Source organism: Xenopus laevis, chromosome 4L (genome assembly GCF_017654675.1).
Source record: "Xenopus laevis strain J_2021 chromosome 4L, Xenopus_laevis_v10.1, whole genome shotgun sequence".
In the NCBI taxonomy this organism is placed as follows: Eukaryota; Metazoa; Chordata; class Amphibia; order Anura; family Pipidae; genus Xenopus; species Xenopus laevis.
The window spans coordinates 53,952,182-53,975,702 of record NC_054377.1 but is presented as its reverse complement, the minus strand read 5'-3'; the positions used below and the strand labels follow the sequence as shown (position 1 = coordinate 53,975,702).

Below are 23,521 nucleotides of genomic sequence, written 5' to 3'. Positions count from 1 at the left end.
TCTAAGATCTACTATTCTTTCCTCTCCAGTACACTTACGTGGCTACAAACTAACCAATGGCTCGACACCTACACCAAGGCTGTTTTCGTGGAGTTCAATGTGTATAACGCCAATGTACAGCTCTTCTGTTTGGTTACCTTCCTCATGGAGACCAGTGCAATCGGTTAGAAACTTTGTAATAGCCACCACCCTACTTAATCTACTCTGCTTCCACTTAACAACTGATCTTTATTGTAAGCCTTTAAAAATAATAGCAACTGTAGAATTATATTTTCTTGCATTTTTAAATTGTCTGTTGTGATTCTTTCCCTGTAGGAAATTTTTTTACATCGGTCGATCTTCAGATCATAAAACTTTCTCAGCCGACTACTGATATCTTCTCATTGCAATTTATTAGCTACATTGTATTCCTCATCATTGTCTTGTACAATATTATACAGCAGGTAAGAAAAATGCATTCTCTACCTCTTTATTTAGTATAAGGCCTTGCTCATATTACAAAATATGCCTAAGTAAAAATTATACTAACACCTTCCTATTAATGTGAGAAATTGACTAATTATCACTTCCAAACAACCACTGCCCTATTACTTTTTAAAACTAGCCCTTAACCCACCCCAGGCCAGCATGTACTAAGGGCTGCAACATGCTAAAGTCACAGAAAGCCAGATATGTCAGGCACAGTAGGTTAACCCATTGAATACCCACTGTAAATGACAGATATAGCTCTTCTTCGACTGCACAGTTAAGTATTTTGCCAATATATTCAGGGCCGGATTTGACAAAGCGGAGCCCCGAGGCCATATGGTCCCTGCCTCTCGCGCTGGCCCTGCCCCTCCCATGGCTGCAGGGTCCTATGGCCGGCTGCGGCGCTCACCGGCACATAAGCACTGGGGAGCATTAAGTCCCCAGTGCTCCTAAGGATCCTAAAATATCACCGCACTAGGCCCTGGCCTTTGTGTCCTCGCCACAAATCCGGGCCTGATTATGCTAAGGTAACATTGAGCTGGGGGTGGTTAGGATAGTTGTTTTAATTCTAGTTTAAGCTAGTGTAAGTATTTACATGTTTGAAAACTGTTTGGGTACAGGGAAAGTATACATAAATCTCTGTACTCTCCAAGTTTTTTTGGGGGAATCAATGTCTAGGTCACATTAAATGGCCTTTATCAGAAATGACAAATCAGAAAAAAATATCACCTTTTTATATCCTTGTAAGTGCACCAAATATCATCATAACTGACAAACGTAGAAAGCTCTTCCTCTATGGTTTAAACCAGTGATCCCCAACCAGTAGCTCGCGAGCAACATGTTGCTCTCCATCCCCTTGGCTGTTGCTCTCAGTGTCCTCAAAGCAGGTGCTTATTTTTGAATTCCAGGCTTGGAAGCAAGTTTTATTTGCATAAAAACTAAGTATAGTGCCAAGTAAAGCCTCTTGTAGACTGCTAGTCCACATAGGGGCTACCAAATAACCAATTATAGGCCTTATTTGGCACCCAATGGACTTTTTCATGCTTGTGTTGCTCCCCAACTCTTTTTCCATTTGAATGTGGCTCCCAGTTAAAATAGGTTGGGGACCCCTGGTTTAAACCAACCACTGATTAGTAATCATAATCTGGGAAAAAAACCGTCATTGCATTCATATTGTAACAGCAATATTGTATGGAATAATATTTAATTCTAAGAATGCTTAAAGGAAACGGTAGGTATAAACTCATGCACTATTATTATCTGTTATTTACATTATGCAGCGTCAGTCACATCAGTCCCCACTGCCTTAGGGTAGCTTAGAATTTAGGGTAGGCACCCCCTTCACAAACAGAGGGGAGTTGAACACAATCTTCCCTCTAAGCTGTGCACTCGTGTGCGCGCACACAAATTTTAAGGCCAGCGCACACAACAAATTGTGGTGCGCACAAAGAATTTTGCATTTATTCTGACTTGTGCACACAGTTCTTAAAAATGTGCACTCAATTTTAAAATGTGTAAGAGACATTTTTTGCGCACATAGCCAAGAAGGAATTCGAGGGAGCATTGTGAACAGTGGGAATCCCACATATTTCACATAGTTCATTTCCCATATGCTGTATACATATATTTACAGTCACCTGATATGCTGGTAAAATTTGGAGCCTCCAACAAATTGTCCAGCTAGAACTTATATTACCTCAGATCAAAGGCCAATGAATACAAATTACTTACTATAGCTGTTACATATCACAAGAAATTGGCATGGGAACACTCAAGACTTGTTCGTTCATGATATTACAATATAATAAATCAGGTCAACTGTGTCAAAGTATTCCCTCTTATTGTCAGCTTTCATTTGGTTTTAGTAGTACAGGTATGGGATCCGTTATCCGGAAACTTGTTATGCAGAATGCTCCAAATTATGGGAAGGCCATCTCCCATACATTAAATTTTCTAAAATGATTTCCTTTATCTCTGTAATAATAATACAGTAGCTTGTACCTGATCCTAACTAAGCTGCATTAATCTGTATTGGTGGCAAAACAATCCTACTAGGTTATATTAATTTATAAATACATTTTTAGTAGAAAATGGAGAAGGAAAGGCATCGTACACTTGGGGGTGCCAATGTTAGGCACCCCCAAGTTATTGTACTGACTTACCTGAAACCCCAGGCCGGTGCTCCTATCAGCAGAAAACTGCACCGGCCCGGGTTATATCAGTGAGCTCCACGGAGCGATCCACTTCCGGCTTCTTCTTTCTGCGAATTTCCCGGGGGCAAATAAAATGCATAGTTTAACAAAGTAGCCGACTATTTAGTTAAAGTTTGGCTTTCTGTTCTACCGCATATGCGCAGTCGCGTGAAGGAGGAAGACAGAAGAAGATCGCTCCGAGGTTCTCACTGGTATAACCCAGGGCTGGTGCAGTTTTCTGCACCGGCCTGGGGTTTCAGGTAAGTCAATACAATAACATGTGGGTGCCTAACATTTGGCACCCCCAAGTGTACGATGCCTTTCCTTCTCCTTGGTGATCCGAATAATTGTAAGACCTTTTGTCCATTAAACTAAACGTCCCAAACATTCTGGATAACAGGTCCCATACTTGTATTTCATTTCTTCACACAGGACTCCCTTTGAGCCCTGAGTCTTAGCAAAATCTTGTTTTGTTCTTCTGTTACTCTGAGAAAGTGAATGCAATGCCCATGCCCCTTATGCATAAAGCTCAAAATGGTGTGGACACTTTATACTTGCACAAATTAGCATCCATGTTCCTAGTGCCACATACGAATTTTGGTGGGTTCAATTTCACTGATATTCCATGGGGAATAAGATATGATGGATCACACTGGATTTGCCCACCATTTATAAATAAGATGCAATCTTTTCATCACGTCTCGATTTCTTAAGCAAACAAACAAAATATTTTCTGCAGGGTTTGCTCATGAAAAAACAGAAATGGTCTTATTTCTCCAAAATAAAGAACCTCCTGGACCTGAGTATCATAATGATAAGCTTATGCAATACTGGTTTGTACATCAAACTAGTCTTGCTGCGCCAAAGAGATATTGATCGTTATCAACAGGATCGCACTGGGTAAGTCACTCTTTATTTTTATTAAGTGGGCAGCAATGAAAGTATTAAAATTTAGCCTAACATAGTATTTTGGTTTATTAATGGTATTGTTTCATAATAAGTACACAGTTGGTGCAAGTGTGCAACTGTCATGAAAATGACATAACCAAAGCATGTAGAACAAACAGGAGAGTAACCACGTGGCAGTTTCCAATTTATTTTGTAAGGTCCAAAGGCAAAACAGCAGATATAAATCCTCCTATACAAAACAACAAATGCAGTTCCGGAATCTCAGACAAGTCCGTTCAAAGTCCCAAGAAGACTCCAAGTAAATAATCGTTGAACAGTAGTACAGCAGTAGGTCTGACATGCAGGAGTCCTTTCACCTGTCCCCTGAAGACTGTCTTCTAAGTCTCTCCTGGTGGCTCCTTTTATGCCCCTAATTGCCCCAACCTCCCAGTTAAGGTGGCCATAGACGCACAGGTAATATCATACAAAACTAATTTTTGTCCGATATTTGGTGCGTGTATGGTGGAAAAAGAGCCGATCGATATCGTCTGAAGACTTGGATATCGGTCGGCTCGTCGATCGGGCTGGACGGAAAATTTTGATCGGGTGCCTTTGAAGGGGCCCAAACATCGGCCATTGTTAGTGCTGAATCGTCAGATACAGGTAGAATTCTATTGTTTCTTCCCGTATATCTACCTGTATATCGACGATTCAGCTCTACACGTGTGTATTGAAACGAACGATCTTTCTTGGAAAGATCTTTTCCAAGAAAGATCGTAATTGTTACGTCTACGGCCACCTTAAGCCCTATTTTTCTTTTGGTGGTATGCACAGATATGTTGGAGCCACTAGGGTATCAGAACTTAATTTCATTTTTTTACAGAAACTCAAGTTTTTGTTTAGAAAGAGATCAAATCATTAGTAGTGTTCACATATCCATCACAACAACTCTTCAAGGGAACCCTGGCATTACATCCACACTCAGGCAGATTCCAGGGCTAGTATACATGTGTGCACAAATATATTACTACTGCTCCCAAGTAGCTGCAACTTGCTAGGAGCATGTATAGGTGCAAGTACCAGTTTTGTGTCCAAAAACTTGCAACTGAGCTTATAAATGAGGCTTCTGGTATAAAAATGTATGTACTTACATGAGTACAGAGCTTAAAAAAAATATTCTCTACATGTATCTCTATATTTTCCCTACAGATTTGTCAGTTTCTACGAGACAGCCATTGTGGAATCAATCCATGACTACAGCATTGCCTTCCTTGTTTCCCTGATGACAGCCAAACTTTGGAGCCTTCTTAGTCTGAACCCAAATTTGCACTTGATAACGGTGACACTGAGAAAAGCTTGGGATGAAATTAGTTGCTTCCTAATCGCTATTGTTATTGTAATAGTGGCTTATTCCATCACCGTGAGTAGCAATCCTTTGGGATTTTACATTGTTAGTAAGGGAAAAGATCGAAACAAAACACACTACGCTGAAAATTAAATCTGTTAGTGTTCAGGCATCCAAATATAATCTTTTAATTTTTTCTTTTCCAAAAGTTTATATTAAAGAGATCAGGTTACATGATAAAACATTGTACAAGTAAGAGATTTTAAAATATTATCTTTATTATTATTATTATTTCTTTTTCTTCACTTGTAGCATTACATTAGAGAAAGTGTAAATAACTGGTATTTATTCTTAGCAAATGTTCACTGGGCCTGATTTAATCTAGACAATTCTTTATTGTATCAAATTAATTCAGCAACATAGGATTGAAACCCTTTGACCATCTTGAGATATTAAATGTGAATGATTGGAACCTCACTAGTGATTTAACTCCTCCATAGGAAAGGTTTTTTTTTTATCCATGGAGAAAACAGGAGGCACTCACAGATCCCACAACAGGCAAAGTAAAGGAACTGCAAATTTTATTTCAGGCAAGGAGTGAACAAACATCCTCATGCATTTCGCACGTAGGCACTTTATCATAGGTTTTCATTTATCCCTGCTGAGTTTGTCTCTTGGTAGTTAAGGACATAGGGGCAGATTCCCTAAAGGGCCGATTTCCTAACGGGCGCAGGCGTCACTTCGCTTGCTAAAGAGATTTACGCTAGTGTTGCTTTGCACTCTAACGCTGGGCGAATTTTCGCTCTGACGAACGGACGTAACACCGCAAATTCACTAAGATGCGGATTTTACTGAACGTTACCTCATTCTCCAGACTTGCCAAAAAACGCTGGTATATTTTCCTGTTTTCTGAGTGATAGCCTGCAAGGGTCTGTAAAATTTTTTTTGGTTAACCGGGTTCCCCCATACATTTTCTAACATATGGAACATAAACTATACACTGGGCTCATGTGTCTTTATTAAGGTTCCCTGGCCTTGTGTAGTATAATGTATTTGCTAAAACATATACGTCCATTTACTTTAAATTTCCCGCCGTATGTTATAATGCCCTACACATGAGCCCAGGGTATAGTTTATGTGCCATATGTTAGGAAATGTTGGGGGGGAGACGAGTACTCCAAAATAAATTTACGCTCTTTTGCAGCCTAACACCCTGAAAAAAGGAAAAGACGCCAGCGTTTTTTGGGAATTTTCAACTAAATTTTGAGGAAGTCCTATCTGCTCTATTGCACTTCACCTGGTCTAAGGTGGCAAAGGAAAGTCTGGCGCAAAAGGTAACGTTCAGTCAACTCCACATCAATTTGCGCAGTTACGTCCCTTCACCAGAGCGCAACTTCTCCTGCCGATTGAGTGCGAATGAGCGCCAGTCTCTTTTGCTAGCGAAGTTACGCCTGCCCGTTAATAAATCGGCGAAGTACTGAAATGACGTCACACTGGCGAATTTTTGCCAGGGTTAGTCACTTCGCCCTTTAATAAATTTGCCCCTTAGTCTGGAGGAGATGACATATTCAAATGCAAAAGTGGCTGCTCTGTCTTTCTAATGATAGTTTGGCAGCTTGAACCTGGAGACATTTCTTGGCATATATCTTCGCTCCCTATGCAACAAAGTTTTGTACCGGAGAAAATTTACCTGGAAAACAAGTGTGAATGTTCGCCAGTGCAAAATTCATTTGTCAAAGCTTGTCAAACTCTCCTTTCAGTAAATTGCCAATGGTGTGGCAATTTTCTCTTTTTTTAAATAATCCTGTGACTGCACCTGTGTTTTTGGGCCAAATTCGCACCCTTGCGGGGCCATGCTGCCATGAAGTGAGTTGAGAAACCCGGCCATTTCAGGTGGAAGCCTCCCGCAAGTTACCAGGGGCAGTAAATTCGCTCTATGCACTAGTGATGCGGCTCTCCTAGATATGCTCTGGTGCAGGAAAGGTAAGTGCTGGGGAGAGGCATCGTAGGATCCACCTCTGGGACATAGTTACCCTAGCCCCCTTTTGTCCAGTAACAGGTGTGCATTCCTATCACCCAGGGTCAGACTGGGCCGGCCCAGACCTGGTCCTAGATTGGCCCCCAAACAATAAAAAGTTTGTGCAGCAAAGTGTGCTTGCCATTAGCGCAGGTACATGGTGGGCCTCTCATTCGAGCATGCGTGCTGTGGGCCTGTAGTTCCCGCGTGCGCACAGTGCATCTGCCATCCGCACATGTACATGGCTTTTTTCGCATGCGCACTGGGGCCCGAGGTTCAGAACCCAGTGGGCCCCGACTGCGCCAGTCCGACTGTGCTATCACCGCACACATTACCAGGTCCGGACTGAGAATTAAAGTAGGCCCTGGCATTTCAGGTACACAGAGGCCCAATCAGCCCACTAAATACTGACTTTCTATGGCACCTTATAGCAGCCCCTCTGGCATTTGCCAGAACACACAGATTGCCAGTCCGGCCTGCACATTATAGTTGTAAAAACTCTTCAGTTTCCTTTCTGAGTTCTGATACTCCTTGCAAACTTTGCTTGCGGTCCATGCCATTCATAAAATGAAGGATATCTATCAGATAATTCACCCCAGGAACAAACCCCGGCCATGTCTATTCATGTGTATGTAGAGAGAGGACAGATCTCGGCTTTGCCACACAACCATTTATTTTTTTGTGTAACACTTCATCTCTTCCCTTTGGCAGTGTAACCTTCTATATGGATGGAGCATTTATAGTTACCGTACATTTTTTGATTCTGCTGTGACCATCTTCAGCCTTCTAATCGGCATTTTTAATTACGATGAGGTAAGAGACTATTATAACAACTTTTTGTGTCCTTGGTTTATAAAATGTACGGTTTACCCCATTAAAAGGACAGGATTTTCTAATTGCCCTCCCCAAAAAAATTTTGGAATCTTTCATTGGGGGTTTAGTGCATTTATGCTTAAACTATGGTGGCATATGAATTTCCCAGTTTTTATTTTTGAGGTGGCCTTACATAAATTCAATCCAAAAGATGAACAGAAAATCAGTTTGCCATCTTCTTTACTTAAGCTGCATTCATGTTTGGCCACTATACTTAATATACAAGCAAATTCTCCTGCACTACATACTATAGTCCACAGTAATATGTATCTTGTGATTGTAAACTGGGGGAAACTATTGTCAATTTAATTCACCAACTAACCACACCACTTTTGATAAGCTCAGACTCTGGAGGAGAATTTTAAAATGGCCTTCTGTACTACTTTATATTGGTTTCATGGCATGTAATTGCTTCCTATCACGAAAATGGTCTCTAAAAGTTTGCTCCATAGTTCTTTTCTTGCCATGAGTTCAGGGAGCAGACAGTATGTATATGACAAATAATCTGGCAAATATTTGGCATCAATTATTTTTAACAGACATTTGGACATCCAGTAAAAGAGAATACAGTATTTCTGGCGATTTGTAATTGTTGCCCTTTACTTAGTCTTAATCTTTTGCGGATTATCAGTATGTAAACATTGTATTCATCACTTTATACAGGTTCTGGACCTCAACCCAATTATTGGTTCCCTGCTCATCACTACTTACGTCATTTTCCTAGTGTTTATGCTCGTTAACATCTTCTTGTCTGTCATCTTAACTATATTTTCCCAGGAACGACGATGCCCAACGGTAAGTTTACCTAACTCTCCATTATATATAATATGAATTTCTAAAAAAAAAAAAAAACCTGTAAAAAAGAACTAAAATACTATGCTCAAAAGGCAGGCCTCTTTTTGACTATTAGAAGCATGTCATTTTTCAACAGTCTTTAAACTTTGGGCAAATTCCCTAAGCGGCGAAAATGCGTCAGTGACGGCTTCTGACCCACTTCGCCAGGTGTAAATTCGCTAGGACAACGCCAATTCACTAAAGTGCGAAGTTGTGTCCAGGGCGCCAAATGCTGACGAATTTTCTCTAGCGTTACTTTGGCAATCAAAATGAAGATGCGCTAGCGTTGCCTAATTGCGGGAAATGGTAAAGTTACATGGACGTATATGTTGCAGCAAATACATTACATTACACAAGTCCAGGGAACCTTAATAAATAAAATAGAGATGTTATAATGCCCTACACATGAGCCCACTGTATAGTTTATGTTCCATATGTTAGAAATTGGAGGGGGGTACCCGGTTACCCAAAAAATTTTTTACGGACCTTTGCAGGCTATCACTCTGAAATAAAGGAAAAGACGCCAGCGGTTTTTGGGACTTCCTATGCACTCCATTGCACTTTGCCTAGTCTGAGCTGGCGAAGGCAAGAATGGCGAATGAGGTAACGTTCAGTAAAATCCGCATCTTAGTGAACGTTAGTTCGCCAGAGCGAAAATTCGCCTGGCGTTAGAGTGCAAAGCAATGCTAGCGTCTATGTCCTTCGCTAGCAAAGTGATGCACCCGTTAGGAAATCAGTGAAGTTCCGAAATGATGTCACGCTGGCGAATTTTCGCTAGCGTTCGTCACTTCACCCTTTAGGGAATCTGCCCCCATAGTCTTTAGACTATGAGCTCCATGCTTTTTAAACAAACAGAATGCATCTTCATAGGCTGCATCAGAACTGCAATATAGTGTGTAACATGCTTTGCAAATGCATACATTTCTCAGGTTTTGTTTGTATTGGTTTTATGCCCAGGTGTATACAGTCTTAATGGTTTGTTCTTTTCTATTCTAGTCATATAAGGACAAAGAAGTTGTGGACTTGCTGCTGTTAAAGCTGTCTGGTTTGTTTGTTGTTGGCAAAAAGACAAAACGGTCTGAAGATGCAAAAAATGAGAAAAAGCTCATGTAAACTGGAAATAAAGGACCTATTCTAAGCTCAGGTGCACAGACTGTTTACATGGGCTCCCTATTGAGCATATTATCATAACAAATCCCAATTTTAGAGAAAAACTGTGTGTTTAAACAGAATTGCCAATTTGTGTGCATTGCAAATCCAAATATTTAATCTGGAAGGTTGTTTGGCCTGTCCTACCTCTGTATTAAAAAGGCCAGTGACACCTACATACAAATGTAAAAAGTCCTCCAACATAACTTTTTTTAAAAAAAATACAAATACATAGAGTTGTTGTAGAAATGCAGATGCAGAAATTGCAACTTTATATACAAATGCATATCAACCTAGATGTCACCAATTACGAAAGCACACTATAGTGTAAAAGTTGCACTTATAATCATACTAACGCAGAACTGATGAATAGAAAAGGCAAACTTTGGTGAATAAAATTAAGAATAATAATCTATATGTGTTTAACGTTTTCATAATTTCATTTAGGAAGCCTACAGATAAAGTAGCTTAATTGATATAATCCAGAGTACAAGAAAAAAAAAACTTAAACAAAGTTAAGATGAATAGAAGGTTTTTGTATTAGTTGCATCTTCCAAGAATGATGGCTGCCATTTTGCCTATGGAGAAGAATCTTTATCAGTTAACTCTGATTAAGAGGTTTTAAACACATCCCTCTTTACACATTCTATTGTACCAGTAGCTCCTTCTTAGGATCTTGTTATTGGGTCGTTGGAGGATACAGTCATGGGAAAACATGTGTTTTCAAAACGCATCAGTTAGTAATGGTGCTCCAGCAGAATTCTGCACTGAAATCCGTTTCTCAAAAGAGCAAACAGTTTAATTTATATTCAAATTTTGAAATCTGACATGGGGCTAGACATATTGTCAATATCCCAGCTGCCCCCAGCCATATGACTTGTACTCTGATAAACTTCAATCACTCTTTACTGCTGTACTGCAAGTTGGAGTGATATCACCCCCTCCCTTTAGCCCCCAGCAGCCCATCAACAGAACAATGGGAAGGTAACCAGATAACAGCTCCCTGACACAAGATAACAGCTGCCTGGTAGATATAAGAACAGCACTTAATAGTAAAACTCCAGGTCCCACTGAGACGCCTTCAGTTACATTGAGAAGGAGAAACAACAGCCTGCCAGAAAGCAGTTCCATCCTAAAGTGCTGACTCTTTCTGAAAGCACATGACCAGGCAAAATGACCTGAGATGGCTGCCTACAAACAGACATTACAAATTTAAAAAAAAAAAAAAAAATACACTTGCTGGTTCAAGGCATGATATTTTATATTGAAGAGTGAATAAGTAACATTAAATCATGAAACCAACACCCAGGACACGTATCTATCCACTTCATGACTAGGGTGTATTCATTACAGCTATTTTTGTTATCGACCTTCTACCACACTACGACCCCCAGCCTCTGAACTACAACATCAACTCTCTGGGTACACAAGGGCATACTCAATTATTACCTCCTTCCAAATGCATTTGGAATGGTTTCGGTGTTTGATTAAGCAACTTTATTTTCGTAACAAGGTGAACAAGCAAATGGTTGAAAAGTATCTGCTTTTGTGAAACCTAAACTTTATTATTAATTATTATTATTAATAAAAGGAAAAACAAAGTATTAAAAAAAGTTCAAAAATAAGACTGACCCCTGATTGACAAAAAGAGAAAAGGACTTGCAACTGCTGCTGAAGAAAAGGCCACAACTTTATTTAAAGGAGTGCAAGCAAAATCAAGCCTAACTTAATAAATGTTATTTACAAAGTAAGAAAATCAAGCAGCCTGAGCAGCTCATTAGGAGTGAAAGACAAATTTCTCAGTCCCATGGCAAACGTGGGAGCAAGTTGGGTTAAAAGATAGGGCTGGATATCCTAGGAAAAGGTAGAATTCTCAGCACAGACCTCAAGATCAAACAAGATAACAGATCATTAACAGTCAAATGCATCATTGACCATCTTGCTATGGTCGCACAGGACAAAGCCTTCTGAAATAATAACAACTGTAAAACTGTTCTGCTGCTGCATTCCTTCCTTAACACACCTTTTAAGCCCAACAACCAGCAGTTTCACGTGAGTCTTGAAATATGTAGTATTTGATTTTAAAGACAACAGGTATCAGGCTTCCTGTGGGAAAGAGAGATTGACTTCCCCTTTAAGATTTCTTTTTAAGCTCTTCAAATCTGCGTGACAGATCGTCAAAGTCAATATCTTCTGAGGTGGATGCGCTTGTTCCTACAGATGTGGCTGGTAATGTATCAGGAACAGAAGGCAGCTCAGGAAGAACAAAGTTATCAGGAGTTTTTGTTCTTGGTTTGGCAACAGGAGGCACATTATTACCGGGACCTTGATGATTAAAGAAAGAAAATGTTATATCTTACTATTAGCCTGCTCTGGATCCTCACACATGGCATCTTACTACACCCAGATATGCCCGACACTAAAAAAAACTACTCTAAAAAATATACGTCATGTCTTTTTTTGCAGATAGGTCTAACTGCTACTTGAAGTTCCTAAACCTCACTGTCCCTTATTAATCAGTCAGAGATAACTGCTACACTAATATGGGAGCCCCCCTAATAGAGGAACATGGGGAATCAGATAAAGTTATGATAGATATAAAGAAAAAAAAGTTTGATCTTAAAGATATACTGACACCAGAATTTAAACCATCTTTGGTTCAGACCTGATTTCTTACATTTAAAGAACACACACTCCTCCTAGAACTATTACAAAGTACGTACCAGCTGTAGGTAGATTATTTGCTTGTGGTCCAAAATTCTCAATCTGTTAGAAAGAATGTAGGTTACATTACGCATACATTGGTACTTGATAGTCACTACTCATTTCACTGTAGGTCCCAATAATATTGTTTAAATTAAAGAATGGGTATCAAATGCTGTTTCTGTTTTATACCAGTTTAAATCATTTTTACTGGATACATTTTGAGAAGAAGCTGCTGTTTTATCTGACGGAGGGAAAAAGAGCATTACCTAACCAAATGGATTGCCAGACATTACCTGACTAATCTAGCCAACTGGATCTACAAAGAAGTGAGGGGGTCCCACAGCCCTCTTTCTTTTACATATGCCAACTGCCCATTTACATGCTTGAACAGTAGATGAGACATTTTTTGCCTGGAAGAAGTGACTGTAATCCAGTGGCATAAAAGATCAGTCTGTCCAAATGGTCACCATCACAAAAGCTCCAGTCTTATTCCAGGTAAATACTGTATATCTGCAGTGTAAACTCAGTATTCAACATTAGATGTAATAAAGCAGTGCTGCCCAACTGGAGGCCTGCGAATCCCCCCCCCTTGTGGTCTGCCTGCTTACCTTGTGTAAGATTTAAAAGGTATCAGTACGGAGATTAACTGGCCGCTGCATTGTTTACATCTCAAATTCAGACTGAAATCCCCCCGCATTATTCACACCTCTATTGTTCACACCCTAAAATCCTATACTGTTGACACCTCAGACCCAGACTGAAAGTGCCCACATTGTTCACCCCTCATACAAACTGTTGGAGGGGCACCAGCAATGTGTTACTGTATGTAGCACAGTATGAACTGTTCATTTTAGAGTGGTCCTGATAGGTCTCCTGCTGTATTCTGCCTGCCCTATGCTCCCTGTGTGTGCTGGAAATAATGTCTGATGCTGTTTATAATGCCATTTAGTGTATTTGTAAAGAGCAATCATGTCCCATATTGCAAGTGTCTTTTATCCTAGAGAGAAAAATCCCAACCTGCCCGCATAATTCAAATCTTCCATCCCTCCAACCAGTTTAGTTGCACATCTCTGTACTCTCTCCAGCTCATAAGGACTGGAGCACAAAACTGCACTGCATACTCAAGGTTGGTCTTACCAGGGGCCTCTAAAGAGGCAAAATTATTATTTTATCTCTCAAGTTAGTTAATGCCCCTTTTTATGCAAGATAGCACTTTATTTGTTTTAGTAGCCACAGAATGACATTGTAGGTTTATTTTATAAATTAGAAATGGATTTGCCTGCACTTTAGGGTTATGATCAGAATATTCAATCTATGTATAGTTTGTCTGTCAGCGCATGCAGTCTTTCAGGTATAGGGCAAAATTGTGCAATAAAACGCTAATCAGTGAGGTAGCTGAATGGTCAGATTTTCTTATCCCACAACAATAGCAGTGGCTGGATGTGTGCATGTCTGTTCACACCTAAAGGTGGCCATACACGGGCCGATAAAAGCTGCCGACAGACCGTGTCGGCAGCTTATTGGCCCGTGTATGGGGGCCCCCGACGGGCTTCCCCGATCGAGATCTGGCCGAAAGTCGGCCAGATCTCGATCGGATGGGATTAAAAATCCCGTCGGATCGCGGCCGCATCTGTTCGTTGATGCGGTCCCGCGATCCGACCGCCCGTTTGGCGAACGCTAGGATCCGATCGTTGGGCCCTAGGGCCCACGATCGGATCAGCCCGATATTGCCCACCTCAAGGTGGGCATATCGGAGGGAGATCCGCTCGTTTGGCGACATCGCCAAACGAGCGGATCTATCCGTGTATGGCCACCTTTACAGTACGGAATATATACTTTGAATGTAGGGATGCACCAAATCAAGGATTCATTTTGGGATTCCACCAGGAATCGGGCTTTTCCAGCAGGATACGGATTGGGGGCGAATCTTCATGCCTGGTTGAACCAAATCCTAATTTGCATTTGCAAATTAAGGGCATAAAGGGAAATCGCATAACTTTTTGTCACAAAACACGGAAGTAAAAAATTTTTTCGGCTTTTCCCTTCACAAACCTAATTTTGCACATGTAAATTATGGTTTGGTTCTGTATTTGGCCGAATCTTTCTATGAAGGATTCGGGGATTCAGCCAAATAATGAATTTGGTGGATCCTATATAATTGTCTTTGTTATAGTGCAGCAGCTTGTTCTCTCAGCAAGCTCATTCTAATACTGAGCTGGTTTCATAGCTAAGCACTATTTGAACACAATAGATGTACTATTAATAATTGATTTTAGATAAATAATAAATGGTGCATTCTTTGGAACAGTGGATATAAAGTCTGCTGCTCCCCCAACGTCAGCATTTTTTTTTTCTCTGCCATGACCAATACCCAACCAATTTTAGACCAGTAACTTACAGTATCATATGTGGGTGGCATGGAAGGGACAGGTGGTGGCATACCACCCATTGCAGGAGGATTAAAGTTGCCAAAAGGCTGGTAGATTCCTACTGGTGCTCCACTGATTGGGTCCTGTAAAAATATATGGTCATGGTCAGACATAATTTAACAGTTGAACTATGAAGCCTCTAACAATTGTACATACCTGCCCTCCAGGTGCAGGGTAGGCAAATGGAATAGAAGGTGTTGGCATCTGCATAGCAGCAACCATTGGTAATGGTATACCAAACCCTCCACCTCCTCCTCCACCACTGCCACCTTTCTTCCCATCATCTGAAAAGCCAACATCTATCAGATCAGCTTCAACTCCAGCAGGGACTTCAGACTTTAAAAATAAAAGAAATCGAATAAAAGCATATGTTACATAAAAATTCACTATATACCTGTTTGAAGGTTATACACAATATATGAATTAATACATTTGGTCGATGCAGTATTGCTGTGCTGAATATACTCTAAAATCCTTGGTGGAAACAGATATCATATTAGAGTCTCCCTTCTGGTTAAAGGGGAGAAGTCACCCAGAAGCAGCACAATAAAAGTCCTTTGCAAATTAAACATGAAACCCAAATACTATTTTTAATTAAAACATCCGTAACTGTTATAAATGTATTTAAAAATCTGAGGCATAGAGGTGGGACAGTCAATTAACTTCACTTTCCATTTGGCACTTTCTACATGTCACTGCACTCTTCATATTACCCCTCCCTCCTCACAGTTTCTAATTGTGTAGGATGTGCATGGGAATAGGCATTAGGCCCCCCGTTCTAAAGCATACAAAAGATTTCATTAATAATAAATAGAATCATAACAGTATCCACAAAATGGACCCTGCCTGCTTGCTGCAATTGTAAATTCCAAGACTAAAGTAAAGAAAATATAAATAATTTATATAGTGTAAGTAACACATTTTTCCACTATTGACTTACCATAACAACAGAATCCGGTTCATATGGAACATTGTAATTCTTGGCAATCTCAATTAAATATCTTTCCACTAGGATTTTTGGAGGAGCCTCTACACTCAGCTTGTGCATTAGCTGGAACAAGAAGTCAGATTACCAGACAGTTATTTGTTTTCATTTTCCCCAAAAAGAGATGCAAACCCCTGCATCCAAAAGCCACTGAAAATTATTTGTTTTATGTTGAAAAATGTGAATCAAGCCGTCTTATTTTACCTACCCGTTCATTGACTGTGCCAATTTGGTTTGTCCTACAAAGCTTGCCATACTCCTTGCTGTACTTTGCACAAAGCTGATCTGCAACCTGTATAACGAATGAGAAATTGACTAAGTATAATGACAATGTAGAAACAAACCAGCAGAAAACTGATTGTAGTGTAATAAGTGAGATTGGTATTTATTTAGCCCATAAACATACAAGGTAAGGGCTAAATAAATACCAATCTCACTTATTACACTACAATCAGTGTGCTGCTGGTTTGATTCTACATTGTATGCTGGACCTGTTGGGCAAGAAAAGGTCATCCAGATTAAGCACCTGATACCCTCAGCAGGGTTGAATTGGAAGGGTTGAGCACTCCAAATTCTACAAATACTAAGCAGAATGACAAAGCAGATGTTGGGAATTTTAAGCTCACTTGATTAACGAAGGAATATATTATAAATCAACTGGTTCTGCACTTACTATTTTAAGCTCAGTAACTTCAGTTTGCAAGCGTGGGGCAGCCCAGATAAGTGTAGAAATTGCTTCTCCCAGGCCAGGATCCAGTTCTCTACACAAAGAGAAACAAAAAAATGATAAAATGCAAATGAAATAATGTGTGCAGATCAGAAGCCAACACAGAATTGTGAACCTTTCGAATTCCTTGTACTCACTTCATAGACTGAATTAATCCAAACCGTGCCAGAAGCAAGTCACAGTATAGTTCAAGAATCTCCATTGCCTCCACCAGATAATCTTCACGTATGATGTGCTCCACACGGATCCGCGCTCTCTCATCCTTTCCAGTGGACAAATAGTCAGCAATCTCCTTTCTAGCCTTTTGTGCCAACTCAGCTGGAAAACACAAACATAACCTGTTCTTCACTGCTGGTTAAGAATTTAGTGCCAGGGCATGGCCATACAGCTTCCTCTGAATCAAGCTTCAGCTTTGGTTCAGGTACATGAAGCAGAGCGGAGATCAGCTAGAAAATGCCTGCTTTTGCAATTTCAGGTCTATCTGCGCTCCATTCTGCTCAGTTTACCTGCACCAAAGCAAAGGCTGTACTTTTCAGTGCAGATCAGTGGAGCTGGGGAAGGGAGCAGATCCACTTCTCTCAGCCTGCAAAAAAACAAAATGCAGGCTGAGAATAGCCTAGCAAACAAATAATACTACTGCTGACTTCTGTGATTTACTTACTTTTTTTCTTCTCTAGGAGTTTCAGTCGGTTTATAACAAGCCTTAAATTGACTCTAAGGCGTTCAGCCTTAAAACCAGAGCCCAGCATGGTGATTCTTCTCTGCCAAAACAGGAAGCAGTTATAAATCATCAAATATTGTTGTAATAGCAGAGTAAATGTACACTGCATATGTTAACATGCGGAGGCAATACGCATTAAAGAGGTAGTTTATCTCTGACTTAATTAGTATGTTACTGAATATCTTATTTTCAGCAACTTACTCTTCTTCTTTCCAGCTATAAAACGAGGGTTACTGACCCCAGCAACCAAAAGAATCCTGCTCTGTGAGGTTTAAATGCCAATGCTATGTTTAATTATCTTACTATTCAGGTACTCTTCTTTTCATATAACAGTCTCTCATTCAAAACACTGCCTGTAAATTGAAACTAAACAAAATAGCTGCTGAAATTTCAAACTGGAGAGCTGCTAAACAAAAATAATTTTAAAACCTTTAAAACATACAAAAATTATTATACAGGTGAACTACTGCTTTAAGGGTGAAAACAGAGTTTGGCACAGTTCACCAGAAGGGGACTCCACAGCTCTTTATTCACCTTCATAGGACCTTTAGAGGCGAATTAAAAAAAAAAGAAGCTGTTAACAGTGTTCACACTTATACATTCCTATAAATATGGTATTCTTGTGTACCACAATTGTTGAATAGCCTACACTTCCCTCTCATTTTCAAACAGTGGTCAATGTTCTCTCTAATTTCTTTTCTGCCATGTGCACAATAAGTACCTTTGGTTGTGTATGGCTTAGAGGAAACAATGACAGTGACCCTGGGCCAGAGGAAGGGACCTCACGAGAAGTTGTACAGGTAGTCCCCGGCTTACGTACGAGATGGGGTGTGTAGGTTTGTTCTTAAAGGACCAGTAACACCAAAAAAGTAATATAAAAACATAACCCCCTTTAGTAACACCTCCATTCTGCACAAAATTAAATATTTGAATGCTTTATTCTTCTTAAAATTCTGCTTCCAGTTGTGCATTGACTTCCCAAATAGGGAGATATGGCAACATGCCCTCTGCTACAGCCTACGTGCGCGCTCCACATCTCCTAAAACTGGAAGCCAGTTACTGCCGCACTTGAAAGGGGGTTTCAGCATGCCTGTATTATCCTTCGGCATAATTTGTTTCCGTACTGCGATCAGTGAAGGCAGCACCAGGGTCAGCCATAAATCTAAGGACAACGGAAAACCTGTATCATTGTGCTGACTCCTTCACTGCTTGCAGCTCGTACAGAAATAAATTGTGACAAGGAGATAAGCTTGTCGGGCTGGGAGATGTAAAGCGCGCACGTAGGATGTCGAAGAGAGCATGTCGCCACATTGCCGTATTTGTGAAGACCGGAAGCAGAATTTCAGCATGTTATTTTTGAATAAAGCATTTAAAATGGTTAACGCTCTTCAGGATTGTTGTATTAGTGGAGGTGACTACAAGGGATTTTTTTACTTAAAAACGTTTGGTGTTACCGGTTCTTTACGTTGAATTTAGAACATATAGATTTACTTGTATACTAATTTACTTGAATACTAGTTTACTAATTGAATGCAACTTAGACAGATGTCTGTCTCAACATTGTATTTATTTTTTACCTTTCTGTGCATATGTATTTTTACCTTTCTGTGCTCTGCAGTAGACCACACACGGCGGGGGGATTGGGGCAGGTGGTTTATTAAAGCTAAATGCTAATAAAAGTCAAGCAAACCACAGTACATTACTGTAATAGCCTCTGTTTGTAAGTATGAGTTGTATGTAAGTCTGGTGTATGTAACTCGAGGACTCCCTATATTTGGTGTGATGTTGGCGTCATGTAAAGCAACTAAACACACACTTTTGCTCTCAAGTAGAGTTATGCTTTATTTTTCTGCAGAATGACCCTGGGCCTGTGACACCTTAATACCCCTAAACGAGTGTGGGGAAGAAGTTAATAAAAAAAAAGAAGGTGGATCTGCATACCTGTTACTATCGTAATATACAACACATAAGGTTGTCATATATGTAATCACTAAGCTAACTTTGGAGTGAATTTGTACCGTATGTGCTACAACTTCCACTTCCAACATTAACAACGACATTAGTGCCGGATTCACTTGGCTTGAGTCTGCTGTGGCTATTGATGCTACCTGTAAGGAGAACTCTGAAATTACTACCATTTGCAAACAGCTGGAAATTCGAGGGTTTTCTTGCATTAATACATGCACTTGTGCATAATTCATCAGCATCATCTGAAAGTGCACTGGTACTTAACACAAGATGAACGGAGTATGTATGGGTGCAAGTTCCTTTCTAAATAACATGCACACTTAATTTCATGTTCAACCCAATGTGTTTGGCTTTCCTTGTTGAATGGGCCCTTGTGTCTCTGTTTGGCAAACCACACAGGATTACAAGTATAGTCCCACGCTAATTGCTAGCAGAGCAAGATTTTTTTTTTGTTTTTAAATTGCAAAGAACAACCATTTGACAACTCAACTGACACTTGTTCACATTACTTATGGTAAAAAAATGACCTGCCCCCTGTGCAGCAGAGTCTTGGGAGGTTCTTCGAAATTGCTTTCCTCGTTTTACCCGTTTTAAGGGCTTTAGCACACAAGCAAATTCAGGGAGATTTAGTCGCCTGGCAACAATCTCCCCGAACTGCCTTCCAACTGGTAAAATGAAAAATCGCCTGCGACAATGCTCTTGCAGCGCTTCGATTTCCGAGGTCGCCTTACGTTGCCTCATGAGGAAACTTCAGGCGACTTCGGAAATTGAATAAAATATACAATATTATATATTATTGAATATAATATACATTTTCACTGGTTTAAAATGTATGTGTAAATGTAATTGTTACTAAAATTGCTTCTGTTTACATTCACTGCACTCCTTGTTGTGAATCCTGAAAGAATTTGCAGGCCAGCTGATTAAAGACCTAGAAGAGAACGGACTCCCGTTACATTGTTTTAAGAGCCAGGCCCAGAGAACAGAGAGGGATAAACAAAAACTGTGTTCAAAAGCAAATTCATTTACAAAGACCTTTAAAATAGGGATTTTTGGGATTCAGCCTAATTCTGAATCTTTCATGCAGGATTGGCCTGAATCCTGAACTGACTAAGCACTAATTTGCATATGCAAAAGGACTCTAGAATTGGTGGGGGAATAACCAATTGTTCCAATATTCTTGGATGGAAACTTGAATTTGTCTGAATCCGAAACCTTTCATCTTGCACAAATGAAGCCAATTTAACTTAATTGCCCAAAATGTTATTAGACTTAACCAAGGAATCAACATTCCACTTTATATTATGGCATCCCCTGGGTAACCCTAGGAGTGCACCCTGCAGTAAGTCAAACTATATCTCACAGACTTTTTGATAGTCAGTAGATGCCTTTTTCCTACTCTTGCACATTAATGGAATTTCTTTCACTAGACAAAAATCGATCCAGATATCTAGATATATTTAGGACTTATTTTTAAAGATTATAGAGAATTATTTTACCAGTATTCAACTCCCTCCCTTTGTTGTGATGGTTTTGTTAGCAGGAGACCATCATGCAGGGGTATTATGTGTACACTGGTAACCTAATTATTACCCTTGCAAAGGCCATACATAAAGCAGCTTCAATATCCTTGTTTGCCCTGTTTAGCTCAAGAAATAACACATATTTATGGTTAAAACAATAGGCAAAACATTTGTTCAACATGTGTTAATGAATAGGATTATAGGGCTTGTGCAGAAAACACTCTTTGTCTTCATTGAACAGGGCAAAGTCTGAAACTGAAAATAAAGTCCCTAGTGAGGCATGGACAGAAGAACGGTCACTTTACACTGACCCTAACACAGCACAATGCTATGTATGGTATGGATTTTAAACCCATACCTCAGTTGGACTCCTCCGATAACAACAAGGAAGGGCAGCGCACTGCAGTCCTGTCTTCAGGGGGGCTGGGATAGGGTAAGAGAAACTGGTTTGGGAAACCAAAGTGACATTACAAGTGGGGAGGGGAAAGCCCTGCCACCCACTATAATGTGTAGTTTGCCAATTCAAACCAGCCTGACCTGGGAGTAAACTTGTAGGTCTTGGGTTGGCCTGTGCACTAGTGATGTACAGGTCAACAAAACTTTCAACCTGCATCCGCCCACTCTCAACATGCACCTGGCCAGCACCTCCATTTATAGACCCCCCCCCCCATTTCTAATGTCACGAAAGAGGCTGGGGCAGGCGTGTGCCTATAAATGGAAAGCTGCTGGAGCCAAAAGCCGACAAAGTAAACGGAAGAAGAGCTAAACCCAAACCTGCGAGTACCAAAATGTGTTGGAAGTTGGTATTGGGCCTCACATCACTACTGCACACTGCTAAAAGTCACAATCTACTCTGTTGTCAACAGAGGGTGCCTGTACAGTAGTGGCCCCTTTTATGGCATTCATTAGTTCTGCCTGCAGGCCTATTGTTCGCACCTATGAGGATGTTTATGGCAGACTTAAGATAGCCATAGACACAAAGATTAAGTCTTACGAATCGTAAGATTTTCGGACGGTGTGGAGTGTCCCGACATTTTTCCTACCATGGAGATCGGTCATTTAGTCGATCGGACAGGTTAAAAGATTACTGTTGGCTACCGATAATATCTCTTCATGTATTGCCTGACGATATTAATGGGAGCTTGTCACTAGAATTTGTCAGACATAACTTTCGTACGATTGCATTTACGGGCAGAAATTTGTGTGATTTGTTCTTTTAATACAGTAGAACCCACATTTTTCGTTTTTTCAGGGAACCAGAAAAAAATGGTGTAAAATCCAGGAAAATCTAAAATGACGGAAAACTTAAAATCAGGGGATGTAAAATTGAGGATCCGCTGTACTGAATTTAATCTGAATGGTGTTGGGTTGGAAGACGTCCAATCGTTCGTCGGATACAAAAGTAAAATCTGCACATCTATGGCCAGCTTTAGGCTAAGGGCATACGCTAAGATACGGGGAGATTTAGTCGCCCGCGACCAGAGACGTAACTAGAGGGGGCGGGCCCTGGCGCGGGACGTGCACCCGCCCCTCTCCGTAACCGAATTTACGGCTGCATTTCCTATTTACGAGTGGCGTGCGAGCTGCCGGGGGGGCCCCGAGGGGGTGCGGGCCCTGGCCCAATCGCACCCCCTGATCCCCCGGTAGTAACGCCACTGCCCGTGACAAAACGCTTCTTCTTCGGGAGACTTATCTCCTGGAAAAGCATTTGGAGCACTTAGTTTTCCTTAAGTGGCCGAAGTTTCCTTGTGAGGCAACTTCGGAAAACAAAGTGCCATCTCTGCTGGTGATTTAGATTCTAGCCGATGGGAAGGGTTTTCGGGGAGATAAGTCGCCCGAAGAAAAGGCGATTTGCCGCCAGGCGACTATATATCCGCACATCTTACTCTTAGATAAAGAGCAATTCAATATACAGGCGATTTGTTTGGCTTGTGCTCATAAGAACGAAGGAGCAGAATGCGGCTTTACTATAAATTACAGTTTTTGCCCCGTTAATGCAATAAATAATAAAAACCTTACATATTTCTTAATTAAAACATTAGGCAGAAATGATGTTCAGCAAAGACCTATATTTACCAAATTCAAGTTGAAAGGGGGAGGTTTAGTACACTACCCTTTCAAAGTTAAACTCTCACTTTTACAGCCTCCAGCCCCAGCCCTAAACTTTAAGGAAGAGTTGAGGAAGTCAGGACAGAAGGAAGGAATGTGGGGCAGGGCCGCGGTAATGGATCTGGTACAAGTCGAATGCTGATGTTATTCATTAGCAATAATCACTTGTACGGATGCGAAGCAAATACAAAAGTCATGTTATTGAATGCAGAGATATTTCACTTTACCCGTCTATTCCCTGAAGACGCAGCCGAGCTGTCAGGCTGAATGGAACTTCCTGGTTGTAGGCGCTCGACTATCAGGGCGTCACACAGATGTCACAGCACGGCAGCCGCCCAGGTCCCAGAGCAATGTTCCCTTATGTGACAAACAAGCAATGGGTTAGCGCCGGGATCAGCCCGGTTAATTTCCTTCAGAAGCGGCTTACACTTCAGCACTGTCACCTCAAGGAAGGTTTCTTTTGTTATGGAGTGACATCACGCCGTCAGGTGAAAGTGAGTCACCGCGACTCCCCAAATACGTCATTTCCTGCTGCCGCATCTCACGTGAAACTTGAGTCCTTCATAGGGCCTCCTCCGGCATGGTCC

The 23,521-nt window shown here is 40.7% G+C and overlaps 2 protein-coding genes across 4 annotated transcripts in view; one reads left to right on the top strand and one right to left on the bottom strand.

Annotated features, from left to right (window-relative positions):
• Positions 1–10,154, top strand: part of LOC108714058 (polycystic kidney disease protein 1-like 3) — a 45,166-nt gene extending 35,012 nt beyond the window's left edge. Inside the window, exons 25-31 of the mRNA XM_041590179.1 lie at positions 30–163; positions 316–443; positions 3,400–3,560; positions 4,758–4,968; positions 7,622–7,723; positions 8,447–8,578; positions 9,614–10,154. Coding sequence (XP_041446113.1) covers positions 30–163; positions 316–443; positions 3,400–3,560; positions 4,758–4,968; positions 7,622–7,723; positions 8,447–8,578; positions 9,614–9,730 — 985 coding nt within the window. The 3' untranslated portion in view covers positions 9,731–10,154. The remainder of the gene's footprint in view (positions 1–29; positions 164–315; positions 444–3,399; positions 3,561–4,757; positions 4,969–7,621; positions 7,724–8,446; positions 8,579–9,613) is intronic.
• Positions 10,155–11,438: 1,284 nt separating this feature from the next.
• Positions 11,439–23,402, bottom strand: ist1.L (increased sodium tolerance 1 homolog L homeolog). Of its 3 annotated transcripts, none has more exons than XM_018257911.2 (10): positions 23,162–23,402; positions 17,275–17,369; positions 16,751–16,931; positions 16,560–16,647; positions 16,095–16,178; positions 15,842–15,952; positions 15,058–15,237; positions 14,871–14,984; positions 12,490–12,532; positions 11,439–12,091 (listed from the first exon to the last, which is right to left on the bottom strand). In XM_018257911.2, exons 2-10 carry the CDS (start codon positions 17,360–17,362, stop codon positions 11,901–11,903), a joined length of 1,080 nt encoding a protein of 359 aa, XP_018113400.1. In that variant the 5' UTR covers positions 17,363–17,369; positions 23,162–23,402; the 3' UTR covers positions 11,439–11,900. The 3 variants fall into 3 exon arrangements, with proteins under 3 accessions (XP_018113400.1, XP_041446111.1, XP_041446112.1); XM_041590177.1 differs by having other exon boundaries at positions 17,275–17,374; positions 23,162–23,389; XM_041590178.1 differs by lacking the exon at positions 23,162–23,402 and having other exon boundaries at positions 17,271–17,374.
• Positions 23,403–23,521: the final 119 nt, after the last annotated feature.